The sequence below is a fragment of the Pelecanus crispus genome, chromosome 5, assembly GCF_030463565.1.
Source record: "Pelecanus crispus isolate bPelCri1 chromosome 5, bPelCri1.pri, whole genome shotgun sequence".
In the NCBI taxonomy this organism is placed as follows: Eukaryota; Metazoa; Chordata; class Aves; order Pelecaniformes; family Pelecanidae; genus Pelecanus; species Pelecanus crispus.
In genome coordinates this window covers 58488413-58501795 of record NC_134647.1, presented here as the reverse complement: position 1 = coordinate 58501795, position 13383 = coordinate 58488413, and the positions used below count along the sequence as shown (strand labels likewise).

Genomic DNA, 13383 nt, shown 5'->3' with positions numbered 1-13383 from the left:
ACCACCTCTTAAGCGGTTTGGGAGGCTGTTTGTTTAGCACTCGATAAAAATAAAAGCTAAACAGATTACCGCAGGTTAGATTAACATTTATGACCTTTAGTATGAAAAGCTCCACTTCCCTGCTGCGCACGAAGAAGGTAAAAGGGATGTTAAGATGTAGATGTTAACACGCTCGCCGGACTCATCCGAGGAGCTGCTTTTGCAGCGGGTGAAGGTGTCAGTGAGGTCAAACACGACCGCCGCTGCCGTACCTGTGCGCTGCCCCGCCGCACCTACGAGGGGCCCCCCGCCCGGGCCCGGGCCGGCAGCCGGGAAGGGGCCGCGGCCGTCCGGGGCCGCCAGCCGGGAAGGGGCCGCGGCCGTCCGGGGCCGGCAGCCGGGAAGGGGCCGCGGCCGTCCGGGGCCGGCAGCCGGGAAGGGGCCGCGGCCGTCCCGGGCCGGGCCCGGCGCACCTGCCGCGCAGCGCAGGGGCCGCCCGCCGCCCCTGACGGGGGCAGGCCCCGCGGCCTCCCACCGCCTCCCGCTCGCCCCCTGGCCCTCCCCCGCCGGGCTCAGGTGACACCGGCCCCGGCGGCTCCCCGGGCCGCCGCGGAGCTTCCTGGTTCCCAGAAGGTGCCGGAGCGACTGCAACAGGAACTGAGAGACCGGGGGAGGAGGCGGTGCCGCCGCTCCGCTGCAGTCGCGGCCCAAGCCGGGGGAGCGGAGCAGCCATGGGCCACCGCCCGCCGCCGCGCTGAGCCGCCCCCGCCGCTGCAGGCAGAGGGGCCGGCGTTGCCCCCTCGCCCCTGCCGGCCGTGGCGCTTCTCCCTGGGGGGCGCTGGAGCAGCCGCCGGGGGCCCGCGATGTGACCATGGACAGCAGGTTCAAGTGAGTGCGGGGGCGGGGAGGGGGTGGCCGGCGAGGGGCCGCGGCGGGGCTGTCAGGAGCGGCGGGCCGAGCTGAGCTCGGCGGCGGGCAGGCAGCGAGTAGGCCTCGCAGCCGCCCCGGCCTGCCGGGCCCGCCAGGCGGCGGGCAGGGAGGCGAGGGAGGGAGGGAGGGAGGGGGGAGCCCACCCGGCGGGAGCGTGCGAGGGGCCGGGCGCGCCGCGGCCGCTGAGTGACAGCGGGGCGGGCGGGAGGCAGCGGGGCCGGGAGCGGGCAGCGCCAGCGCCGGGCCGGGGCGAGGCGGGACCCGCGGGGCGCGCACAGCGGCGGGGCGGCGCCCCCCGCCCCGGCCCGGAGCGGGGCGAGGGGGAGGAGGCGGCCCCAGCGCGCCTGCCCTGACATCGCCCTCCCGCAGCTCGGGGGGGGAACGCGCTCCGGCGAGCGCCGGCCTCGCCGGGTCAGAGGTGTCGGTGCCGGTGCCGGGGAGCGGCGCCCGGCAGGGCGGGGGCGGGGCGGTGCCTGGGCTCTGTCGGCCCGCGGCCGGTGAAAGGCGATCGTGAAATGGTGGCAGCTCGCCCCTGAGGCGCCCACCCGGCGTGGCGGGAGCGCGGCCGCAGCCCGCGGGCCCGTCTCCCTGCCTCGGTAGCCACAGCCCCCTCAGGCCTGGGCAGCACCGCTTCCCGCTGTCACCCTGCCCGCAGCAGCTGGTGGGCATTAATTTGTGACGTTAATCTCTCCAGTAATTACAAACCTTCTTTTTGCCATTATGGTACAGCAGGTGCGAAAGATTTTTAGGTGTTTGGAAGCACTGCTATTCAGCCTTCCCCATCAGGAGCGGCCGCCCGGTCTTGCTGACATTGGAAACCAACAAGATGTTAAACACGGGTTTCAGGAATTGACAAAAATCTCTCTGTAAATACACGATGAATAAGCAGGCTGCTACCGGGTAGCTGTAAAGGAAATGAGAGACAGTCTGACAAATCTCAGATTAGTTTGGCACATTTTTGACGCTTTTAAGCGTAGTGGGATGTGAAGAGTAAACTTAGAAGCGTTTTTCTGCAAAAGCAGATTCAGAGTGGTATAGTGAAAGACGGAATGCAGCGTTACTTCAAAGAGCTTGCTTCATGAGGGTAATTCAGCTAGGACTTGAGTTAGAAGCTGTCGTTTGGTGTTTGTAACACTTTAACCAATTCACGTTAAAAACCCAGTGTTGTGTGGTCTGGGTTTTAGGAAGAAATGGAAGGGGAAGATGCCCTGAGAGTATAAACCACTTCCTGAGCTAGAGTAACATCTTGGGGAGACGTCACTTCTTCTAAAGGAAGGATTTTTGTGGTTTGCTTTTCTAGCTGGCTCAACGAAGCCAAGCCTTATCAGTTTCATTCTGAACCCACTCGCCAGCCAGAGGAACAATGGATGGACTTTAATACCAGCGTAAATTTCCAATATCCTGGCTGTTGTAACTCAGAGCAGAATTTGATCTCCTACACATAGGATTTCCCCAACTAAATGCTTTAAAGTATCATGCAAGGAAAGATTGTGATACAGGCAGGTTAGGTCTCCATAACCTGAATTAGACTGTAATTGCGTATCTCAGTCAATGATGGTGCTGAGGTCAGTGAAAGCATGTACTGAATCAATTAATTTGTGACAGCTGAAATTTTCCCCAGCTCAGCCTTTGGATTTCATTCAAAACTTTCTTTAAAGAAACAACAGTGTGATAATTTGCTGCATGCTTTATTTGAAGCATTCTAGAAACCTGGAGCCAAGTCTCGGATTTTTTTATTTGCCTGAAACTCCAGCTGACTTCAGTGGGAGTGTTACCCAAGAAGGGAGTTCAAGAGTGAGCCTTTTATGTGGTTAAATAGATAATTGATATGGGTGCAGTTATACCACTTGTTTTTAATATAAATAGCAGTGTGCTTAGTAGGCAGAGAGAGGTAGGTGGTATAGTAATGGCATTTAGAACTGTTTTAATAAAAATTTAGTTTGGGATTAGGTTGAGTGTTAGTTGCTATTAGCATATGCAGTTCATTATTATCAGGTGTGTATTTACTGGGGAGGTGAAAGAGGCATTGGCCATCACACAGAGCTGACTGATGGCTGCTGCAGATACGGAGGCTCCATCTTCCTGGCTAGCTCGGGTTTGTGTCCATCCCTAGTTATTGCATTAATGTTTTCTCACTCACTGAATCATGCCTGAGATTCAGCCTTTAAAGTCAAAGTCAGCTTCCTCTTTCACAAGATATGATTGCCAAGTGATTCTCAGCCTTATGGTGGTAATTATATGAATTTAAAGGGTAGTGGCTAAATTCATGGAATTGAAATGGAAGTCTAATGATGGGCTATTCCTATTATAAAACGTAGCTTTAGAAAAGACTTCCCATGACTCCATTAATATGTTTCAGATTGATTGATAAGGATTTTAGTAGCACCTTTTTGTTGTTAGGTGAGGTACGATGGAGTGACTTAAAAGCTATTTGATGTATAAGGCAGTGACAGTATCAAATCACACAGTTTAGCTTGTTTATCTTCCTTATTCTTTTTTTAAGGCTGTACAGGGAAACGTGACTTTTTGGTTCTGCCTTAGAACTAATTTGATTTCTAATTTTATTTTAATGAAATTTTAATTTATTTAACTTTTATTCCGTGCAAATAGAATGGAAAAGATATAACATGGTAGAAATGCTATCTGAAACATATATATGATTAATCAATTGCGTTTGCTTTTTCTAGGGAAAATCCAGAACGTACCTTTGATTTGGTACTGAAAGTAAAATGCCAAGCATCTGAAAATGAAGGTAATATACCGTGCCTATTGATATTTCTTTATAGAAATGGGGGGGGGAGGAGAGAAATAGTTTGCATCCTGATCTAGTGTCATCTTATAATTTGAATTGCTGTTGGATTGGGATTGTACTAGAAAGCAACTATGGTTATTTTATTGCATTTTAAAATCTATGAATATGTTAATTCATAGTTGTTGTGGGTTTTTATTGTTATATTTTCATTTTGGCTATTGTAAAAGTATTTTTGTTCTGAGAGAAATATTTGCAATGCTTGGACTTTAAATGCATCTTCTACAGTTCTTAAAATGTTCATTTAATATAAGATTTCATTTTAGCAGACCAATTGACTTTTGTCTATCAGTGGAATATTAATTTTGATTAGTGTGATAGGGAGAAAGTAAGTTCTTTCCTAAACAACAGAAAGAGACTTTCTTTCTAGCTCATGTTTGGCAGCTGCTTTGGTTTGATACGTGATGCAAACAGCAGTGAGTGCTGACTTGAGCTTACATTAGCCATCAGTTTCACGTCTCTATAAATATGTGGCAAAAGAGATGTAGTAGTGCAAGAGTTATCTGGGAGATAACTTTCCTTTTGGGTAAAAAGAAGGTGGGATTTTCAGTGCTGAAATTAAAGTGACCTCTAGAAAGTCCATTGGGGGAACTCAAGCTCATGTTCTTATCCGAGGTTGTTGGCCTTATAAAACCCCAGGGAGAGAAGAAGTTTTTCTGAGGTTGTGTTGTAGTCATGTTAGTCTGTAACAGCTGTGTCTTAATCACAATTGTAAAAACAATAAACTACATCTTAAAATTGAGTATATTTCTTATCCTACTGTGCTAATGGATGCTGTTTCCAGAGTTTACTACTCCAACAAGTTAGAAGCCTGTAGAAGTTTATAGCCCTGAACTATTCCTTTTTTTTTTAATTTCAGCCAACATTTCTGTTAGTGGTATCACGGGTACGTGCCTAACGTATTTACAAAAAACATTTTGTTGAAGCTAAACAATTGTAGTTCTTTAGGTCTTTTCCTGACAATCCCGACAGGCTTTTCTGTACCTGTTGTATTATATATTATCTGTTATTGGTATCTCAATTTCCTCTGCTTGTTTTTTTTTATTCTTTTTTTTTTTTTTTCCCCTCCTCTTCATAAGATTGTTCGTTTAGTTGTGGAATGACATCTTGGTCCTGGTGCAGTCCTTGGGTATTTTCACTTTTTTTGTGACCAGCCAGCATCCTTTGGTTTATTGCCTTTTTTTTTTTGTTTGCTGTTGGTACAGTCATGGTTTGGGGAATCAGATGGGCTTTCCTAACTCTCTGATCATTGTTGTGGTTTGTATCACCTTCTGTTCTCTCCCTTTTGCAGTTTTTACTTTAGTAATTTCATAGATGATGTCTGTGAATCCTGCTCAGCTATTTGAATTCTGATCTGTTCCTCCTTGCGTTGTGCATTTAGTCTCTGCCTCCACCTGACGTCCCTTTCTGGGGGCCTGCTCACATCTTGGCTTAGGCCCAGCTTCAACCTGCAGATTTTATTCCCTTTCTTTCTTTCCCTTCTGAGAGCTAGACTGTTGACAATGCTTTCAGGTCTTCATCTTCAAATCTTGAAAAATGGTTTTTTTTTTTCTTCTGTGATCAGAACATGGATCTATATCCTTTTAATTCCTTTTATTTTCCCTTTGACTTCTGATTTTTGTTTTGCATCTTTCTGCCTTGCTGCCATAAGAAACCACTTCTGCTTACCTGCAGCTCTGTGAATGACTGCCTACACCTGGATTCTGGTCGTAGTCACTTCCCCTGCCTCCCTCGGTGCGTGTTTTGTGCTGTTCATCAGTTGTCCTCTGTGGAGAGTAGCGTCTTTAAGAAATCTGTGTATCCCCTTGAACTGTGACTTGTGTTAATGTGGAGACTGTATTTGTGACTGTATTGTGGGCGCACCCTCTTCTATTTCATTTTGTGCTATCATCCCTTCTGCCCTGTATGGGCTCAGTTGCTGTTTGTCCATGGGGTGGCCAAAGGCAGAAAGGAGGTCTGATAGCGGTAGCATTGGAGTCTGCGGTGTGTGACCAGTGAGGAGTTTAGGGGTGTTTCAGCTGTCCTGGAGGTTGTATTGATTCTTGCCTGAGTCCACAGATCAGCAAAAAAGTACAGTTCCTTTTTAGCAATCAAATTGTGCTGGCTGAATATTCCAGTTACCATCCTGCTGTACTTGGTGACCCATCTGGGATTCGTTTTAATTTCTTTCATATTATATCTAATTCAGGTAACAAACTCAGTCCAGTGAGGGCTTGACATTATATTTACATATGGTATTGTGAACACAGTGATGTATCAAATTAATATATCTGAATGTTAAAGTTATTTAAAGGAAATTCACAAGGGACAAAAGTGTATTGTCTTCACCACCACTTCAGAAATGGAGCACAAGGCTTGTCATGCTAAACAGGGAGCTTTCAAGGTTGGTTTATTATAAGGCCTAACAAATTTGACAGTTACCCTGTATTGTAGGTCTTGCCTTTAAATAGATTTTCATGCTAGGATAATCTTTTGAATACATCATACTTGAAAACGTGATCCATTCACCTGTTTCTTTGCCTCTTTCTTTCTTATGAAAGAGATTTGTGTTTAAATAGGGGCTTTCTCTCTCGCATCCCATCTGCTCCTTGTACTTGATCCTGAAGCTATGTCAGGGCTGAATTTGTGACATCACTGTCACCAGTGTTGCCGTGGAAATATCACAGCCACAAAATTATGATCTCCCTGCATGAGTGAGCAGCAGGAGAAGCCGACTTAGGAGAGAGGAAGACCTTAATGTGACCCATGTATCTTTAAGCTTTTTCTTTTCAGGCTTTTCTGTAGTGTGCATTCTCCTGCATTTTAATTTCCCTGTGCCAGTGTGTAACTGTTCTAACAAATAAAAATTGAAGCAGCCCTACTGCATGTGTAGCTATTAATAAGATGATGTTTTTATGAGGACGCTATATGCATGCAACAGTGTGACATGATGATAAATTTTGCTGTTAAGATTATTATGCTTTTGAAAAAGTGTTTTTAGATAACTTCTTAATTATAGCATAGCTTTCAAGGAATGTTAATTTTTTGGGTCTGACAGTGTCCTAGGGCTCTTCCAGCTATAAAGGATCATATGTACATGAAATGCAGCAAGGTTTATATGTATTGTAAATTTGTTCTTAAATCATTCCACTAATTATTTCCAACATTGTTTTCTATTCAGTGTAAACACCGAAGAGGTTTCATGCAGGTTATTATAAATTTGTCACTTCATGTGTGGTAGGTAGCTCCTGAATTGGTTACAGGCTCAGTTGTGCTAGCATGTCTTTAATTATAGCTGTATGAAAATTTTGTTTTCCCGTTGGATACCTGTTTTTTGTGATTTAAGAGTAGCTTGCATACCTGAATATTTTTCTTAATATTGTGTGCTTGACTGAGGAGATCATCCTTTTGGGCTGCTCTTTCTCTTTCTCTCTGTTCTAAACTACAAGAGTGCACAATAGCATTGCTAGAATAGTGATCTTCTAACCCTTTTCTCATTTTTGGGGCAGGAGAGAAGAAAGGGTACTCCTTATGTAAATATTCTTATAATTGAGCACTCCATTGAACTAATAGCATGAATTGTAACATTTTTTTCTGTTGCTGACAAGCTTTGTTTATTCTTCACTCGGGTTATGTTAAAACAAAATATTCTATTTATTAGAGGGCCTTAATGCCTACTCTTAGCACAAAACAGGATATGGTTCCCTCAACAATTTAGAATATATTGCTTACTGTATTTTCAGAGTAAATGATGTTTTGGATATTATACTGCACCTATGACTTTACCTTGAAAGTTGCATTTCAGCTGTATTTAAATAGACAGTCAAGGCCTATATTCCAAAGAGGAGAAAAAAACCATTAGGACCAAAATCAGATTGTAGCCCATGTCATAACTTCCAGTCCTTTGCAGCATGGTCAAGATGGTAAGCATCAATTAACATGATAGGTTGAAACATAGTAACTAGTTAGCGTGACAACTTTTTCTTGGGAAAATTTGTAACCTGATTCTCGCAAAACTTTGAGATGCATTAACTTCTGTTCACCAGAGTTTGCTAAGCGACTGGGAGATGAGTGCTAAACTATTCTAACAGCTCAGTATTTATTAATTGTGAATTTGGCTTGCAGTGTCAGTAGCACCTCCTAGCAAAAGCTTTTACATTGCCTCCCAGGCAGTTGCAGATTTTCATAATTCTTTCCTGTGTCACTCCTTAAGGAACAAGCAAACAAAAGACATAGCAAAAACGTGTGGCCATTTTAACATCATCAGCTGGCCTTCTGTATTACACTTTACTTACAGACCCAGAGGACAACTTGGTAACAGATATTAATATTATTGAAACTGTTGTGTTATTTTAAGGACGAGCATTGCTCTTTAGCTTTAGGATAAAAAGATGAAGTGTTTTGCGCTTCAGGCTGAATCACCCTTTCTACGTGTCAGGAGTAATGCAGTGTTACAGTTATCCTGACTGCATAGTCTTACGTGAGGTTGTTGGTTCAAGATTGTACGACTGCTGCACCTACAGCGACTTTACTCTTCTCCTGGCACTCTCTTGTCTCTTGAAAATTGTAAGATATGCTTGAGCCTAGAAATTGGCTAAGCAAAGCAGTCTGCAGCTTTTTTTTTTTTTTTCTTTTCTTTTTCTTTTTTGTATCCAGGTCCTTCCATCATGAAAAGTAAACTGAATTTCTGGAAAGTTGATGCTTCTGAACTCTTCCATAGGACATGTCCAAAATAATAGTGCCAGTGTAATCTTCATGAAGAGTGTGTATTTATTTATGTATCTATGCATACACAAACATATACAGTATGTCCATACACACATGTATGTCTGAACTTCACATTTTGGTTAAATGTGCAAAGATAAAGTTGGTAATTCGTTCTATAAGCTGTACATCCTATATTGATTGTATTAAGACTGGATTGCAGAGGCCAGACACAAAAGGCAATGCAAATACAGCAGCTAGCAGTAGAAAGGCAATGTGCAACAACTTCTGTGAACATAAGGTCTTCAGCATTTCTGTCCACGGTTTCCCAAGAAGGTGATGACTCAGATTGGTTTCAGTTTGTGTGGTTAAGAGAGTCCTGTTTGCTACACCTTCATTTTCTTTGGTTATAGCATATATTAAAAACAATAAAAAGGCTCCATGGAGTGTGCAGGTAGATCCAGGAAATTCAACCACTGAATGTCGTGGTTTGGATCTAGGATTGCTTTAGTTCCGACTGTTCAACTTTTACTTGAAAACCCCTTTGAAATAGCAGTTCATTTTCTGTTCAAGAAAAGAATAATTGTTTGAACAAGGCTTGCAATCTGATTGCTTTGTCTCTGTTTCCTCTTTAAATGTTAGGAAGCCCTGTAGGGCTAGATACATGATTTTCAGAGAAGGTGTTTAATACATTGTGTTGAATTGCATGAATAACTCCTGTAGTTTATCTTGCCTGTTCCAGAATGATAATAAATCTTAGTGATGTATGATCTCTAAAATATTTTTCTTTAAAAGGTCTTTTTTTCATTAAATCTTCAAGGAAAAGCCACAAAACCCAGTTTAATTGTGTATTGGTAGAGTTAAGAAGTATATGAATTAAGTCCAGGAATTAGGCCAGAAATGCAAAATTCTTTGTATGAGGTTTGATTGTGGTCTGTAAGGTACTAGTAAGATATGTAGTTCCAGAAAGGTCCCAATTCTGGAAAAAAGTTTAATGTAGTCGGTAGTTCTGTCCATGGGTTACCTGTCTAGCTTTGGCAGGGTTTTGATTAGGAGTCTGCCAAAGCTGCTTTCAGGATTGTGGTCAGAGCAAGCAGTATTTTTTTCTTCTTCTTTTTTTTTTTTTTTTTTCGCCTTCACTGTAGAGAGCTGTTTATGAACCACAGACTCTGAGTTTGTGGGTGTAACGTGCTGATCAGATAACTGTTTTCCTCTGCTGTACTTTTTTTTGCAGAGCATCACTTGAACCTGATTAAAAAGATAATTCTATCAGTGTAATGCATGAAGAAGTCTGCAGGATTTTTTTTTAAGGGCAATTAAAACTTTTGATATAATCTTTATATACTGCCAACTTTTTTCACTGTTTTTTAATTGGAAGGATACTAAATAAATACTGGCCTACAGAAAGTTAGGTTTCTCTAAATTTTTAAAGCACGCTGTGTTCATCGGGCGGCTATGGAGAGCAACTATATATGAACTAGATAAGCTTTCTTACAAGTCTCATTTATTTGTAGATTTTTAGTCTCAAATATTGTGTTACCATATTAGAATTTATGTTACACCAATGAAAGTTAAAGATGCTTTTTCAGTTTGTACAATGCCATTTCACAACATGGGCTATCTGATTATAGTCTTAGATGCAGTTTTGTATATAAAAAATAAAGCTTTCTTTCCATACTCCTCTGAAGTTTCATTGAGCTTAACACCCCGCGCCAACTCATTAACTCTTGTGCTGTTATTTAGGTTAGTGCTACTTCCCCGTAATGGTTTCTTGTTTTTCCTGTTGAAATTTTCAAATGTTGGAACCTTAAAAGCTTGGAAGAAGACATTTAATCTAGCCTGGTTTCTCTACAGAATTATCAATTGATTAGGAGCAGAATATTTCACAGTCCTTTGTTGATGATTACATAAATATTTTGAGGGAAAAAGCAGGTAGTGCCTGAGATTGTGCATCAGTTGTCCTTTTTGACAAAACCAAGAAATATAAGCCAGAGTTTGGCTGAAGCTCTCTTGTGCGCAAGCAGCAAGCATACCTGTAAGTCTTTCATAAATTATAATCTTTTGTATAACTTTAAACCCTCCAGTTGTATCTAAATGAATGTTTTCATTACATTCAAATTTCTTTCATTTAACTGGAAAGCTCTTCAGGGTATGAACAATGTCTTCTGTGTATTTGGACTGTCACTAGCAAAGAGTGGGTGTTGGAGAATTATGAACAACAAAAACAATTAAGGCAACTATGATTTTGCATCTAAGATAAAGCTTGGCATTTTGATGCTTTTTAACTTTTTTCTTTCATTCTTCAGAGACTGAGAAATGGAGGATAGTTACAACTTCTCTTCACAGATGCAAAAATGTGGAGGAAAATGTTGGTGCTTTTCTGTGCCTCATTTCCTACAGATTTTTTTTTTTTTCACCAACCTACAGAGATTCTTGGATGTATGTGTAATTTGGAGGTGGGTGCAGATATGAACGTGTAGGAGGGGGAAGGGTGAAAGTTGCTGGAGAAATAGGTCAAGGAAGCCCTTTCTCCTATCTCCCCTGCATTCTTCACCGGGGAGAAGAGACCTCAGTGCTGAGGGACGACCCGACTCCCCAGCAGCCTGAGGACAGTCCTGGGAGGAGCAGCAGGCTCTGGTCTACTCCAGAGATTCCAGGCTCTGGGGCAGGAGGGCCTGGGGGGCTCTCTGGGGGGAGGCAGGCTCTGTGGTATCAATGCTGGTAGAGATGAATGATTGCCCTGCAGCCATTTGCCCAACTGTGTCATTTTTTCATATAATGCCATATGCCAATTTCAGCAGTGTGATCAGGTTTTGGGCAGTGAAATAAAAAGGGAAAAACTTGATGAGTTAACTAATACAAATACTAACTTGTTATAAAAAGAATTTAGTATAAAATCCAGTAGAATGAGCGTGCTAGTATTAATATAACTAAACATAACCTGAAAACAGCAACCTGTATCATGTTATATAGTCAATCAGTATGAAAGTTGACGTTCCTGTGCTTTTTTTCAAATTTAATTTTAGTTCATTTTAGTACTTAACTATTTGAGATGGCTGCCTGGGGGATAGTTTGTGGGCTTTTAAATTGCTTGCATTCAGAAGTGTTAAGAGTTTGCATATTTTTCTAAGCTAATGTCAGCATGCTTCTGCCCTCCCACACACCGAACAGTTCATCTTACACGGTTTATCGTTCTTTAAGGAGATATGTTATGCTGCTAGCTCTCTTCATATATAGTTTAATGGCTTGTCTTTCATGTATGGAGGGTTTAAAATCTGCTTAAAAAGCTTTGAAAACTGGTTAAACTTTCAAGGTTTAAAATGCTTTTTGCAAAGCTGTAAGACACACCTCTCTCTAGCACTGACTTGAAGAGGCTGAAGTGTAGGGTTTCCTGTCTGGTTCACAGAAATAGTTTTTTTAAAATTCTTTTTCTTTTGCCACTGGTGATATTATCTGGGGATGCAGGTACATGTAGATGCACGTGCTCATCATATAACTGTTGGGATAGATAGTTCTGCTGTAAATAAAATAAAACATCATCAGGGCTATAAAGGGAAGAGTTATATAACTGTTTGTGAAGGGCTTAAGAACCCCTGAAGCCAAAATAAGTTTTCCCAGTAAAGTGCTATTGTTATTCCTTAAAATAACTTTGTGTATTAAGAGCATTTTGAGCATAGCACCACTTTGCATCTAATGTGTTAAGAATCTGTATTTTTTGTGGTAGGCTGATGTGTGATAACTCCAAGATCCAGGTAGAAACATGATATTTACAGGCATGTGCTTAGGATGGAAGATTCTACATGACTAGCAGATAAAGTACTAAAATGCTGAAAACATTAACTTCTATTTGCCTTTGACATTTTTCCACGTATCTTGGAACTGTAGTTTTATGTTTAGAATGGAATAATTTGGGTGGACAAAGACTTCTTATATTTTGTGATTCTGGTTTAGGAGAAAAGATTAAAACTTAATACTGAACTTTATATGGAAAAGAGAAGAGAGAAAGCAGAAGTGGTGAGAGAAAAAAGGCCTGAAAAAAGATTTCGGGCGTGTTATCTGCGCTTCCTGAGCTGAGAAAGCCAAGGCAGCAGTTTACAGTCATACTGTCTTCCTTTGCAAAATTCTTAATCCTCATTTGGAAGGTACTGTCCAAGTATTAAATCCTTAATTAGAAATAAGGCTCGAAGGGTGCTCCCTTAGATTACATTTCCTAGAGTTTGAATGTGGATCTGGTTTCTTTATACATTTGAGTGGGCATTCAGATGTAGATTAAAACCTAGCTAAAATTACCAACTTGTGTCTGAAAATAACATATTAGTTAGTGTTTCTGTATTTATTTAGGACATATTTTACAAACTTTCTTAGTTAATGCCAAGTTTAATCATCACAGACGCATAATTGTCATAACAAGGTATTTTGCCATAGCTGGTTTACCATTGTGTTTTTCCTTACAGTTATAATGGGAAAGAGTGACACAAAGAATGATTAATACTTCTGCTTACCTTCTAATAGAGAACAAGAAATTCCTATTCATCTGACTTTAGTTGCTGTTCACATCAAGGGTTGTGTTTGTTGTACCAGTTGAACCTGTTTTAGAACACATCTAAATATTGTAAAGTTAACGTGTCATTGTGTAGATAGAGTCAAATATTTAGTTTTGGGAGGAGGCAGTTCTTTTGTTCTGTTGCAGGACAAGCTAAATGCAAAAATCTGCTGCCTTTGTATTTAAGTACTGGATGCTAAATGTTAAATTTAACTGTGTTGCAAGAGTTGCACTTGAGAGAAGCCATGCTGGTAATGGTTATAAGGCACAGCATCATTTCCCTCAGAAGTTGCAAAGGAAAGCTTAATGTTTTAAGGCAGCTGTTTCCAGGAATGGAGTTGCATTATTGAGGAACAATTATAATTTTTATATCCTCGGGTTAAGATGCAATATAAAAAAGCAAATGTAAAAGAGTGTTTTGCATTACAGTGAATGTGTT

At 41.9% G+C, this 13383-nt stretch overlaps 1 protein-coding gene across 1 annotated transcript in view; it reads left to right on the top strand.

Moving 5' to 3' along the window:
• Positions 1-850: 850 nt before the first annotated feature.
• Positions 851-13383, top strand: part of DENND1B (DENN domain containing 1B) — a 161123-nt gene continuing 148590 nt past the window's right edge. Inside the window, exons 1-2 of the mRNA XM_075710021.1 lie at positions 851-867; positions 3597-3661. Coding sequence (XP_075566136.1) covers positions 851-867; positions 3597-3661 — 82 coding nt within the window. The remainder of the gene's footprint in view (positions 868-3596; positions 3662-13383) is intronic.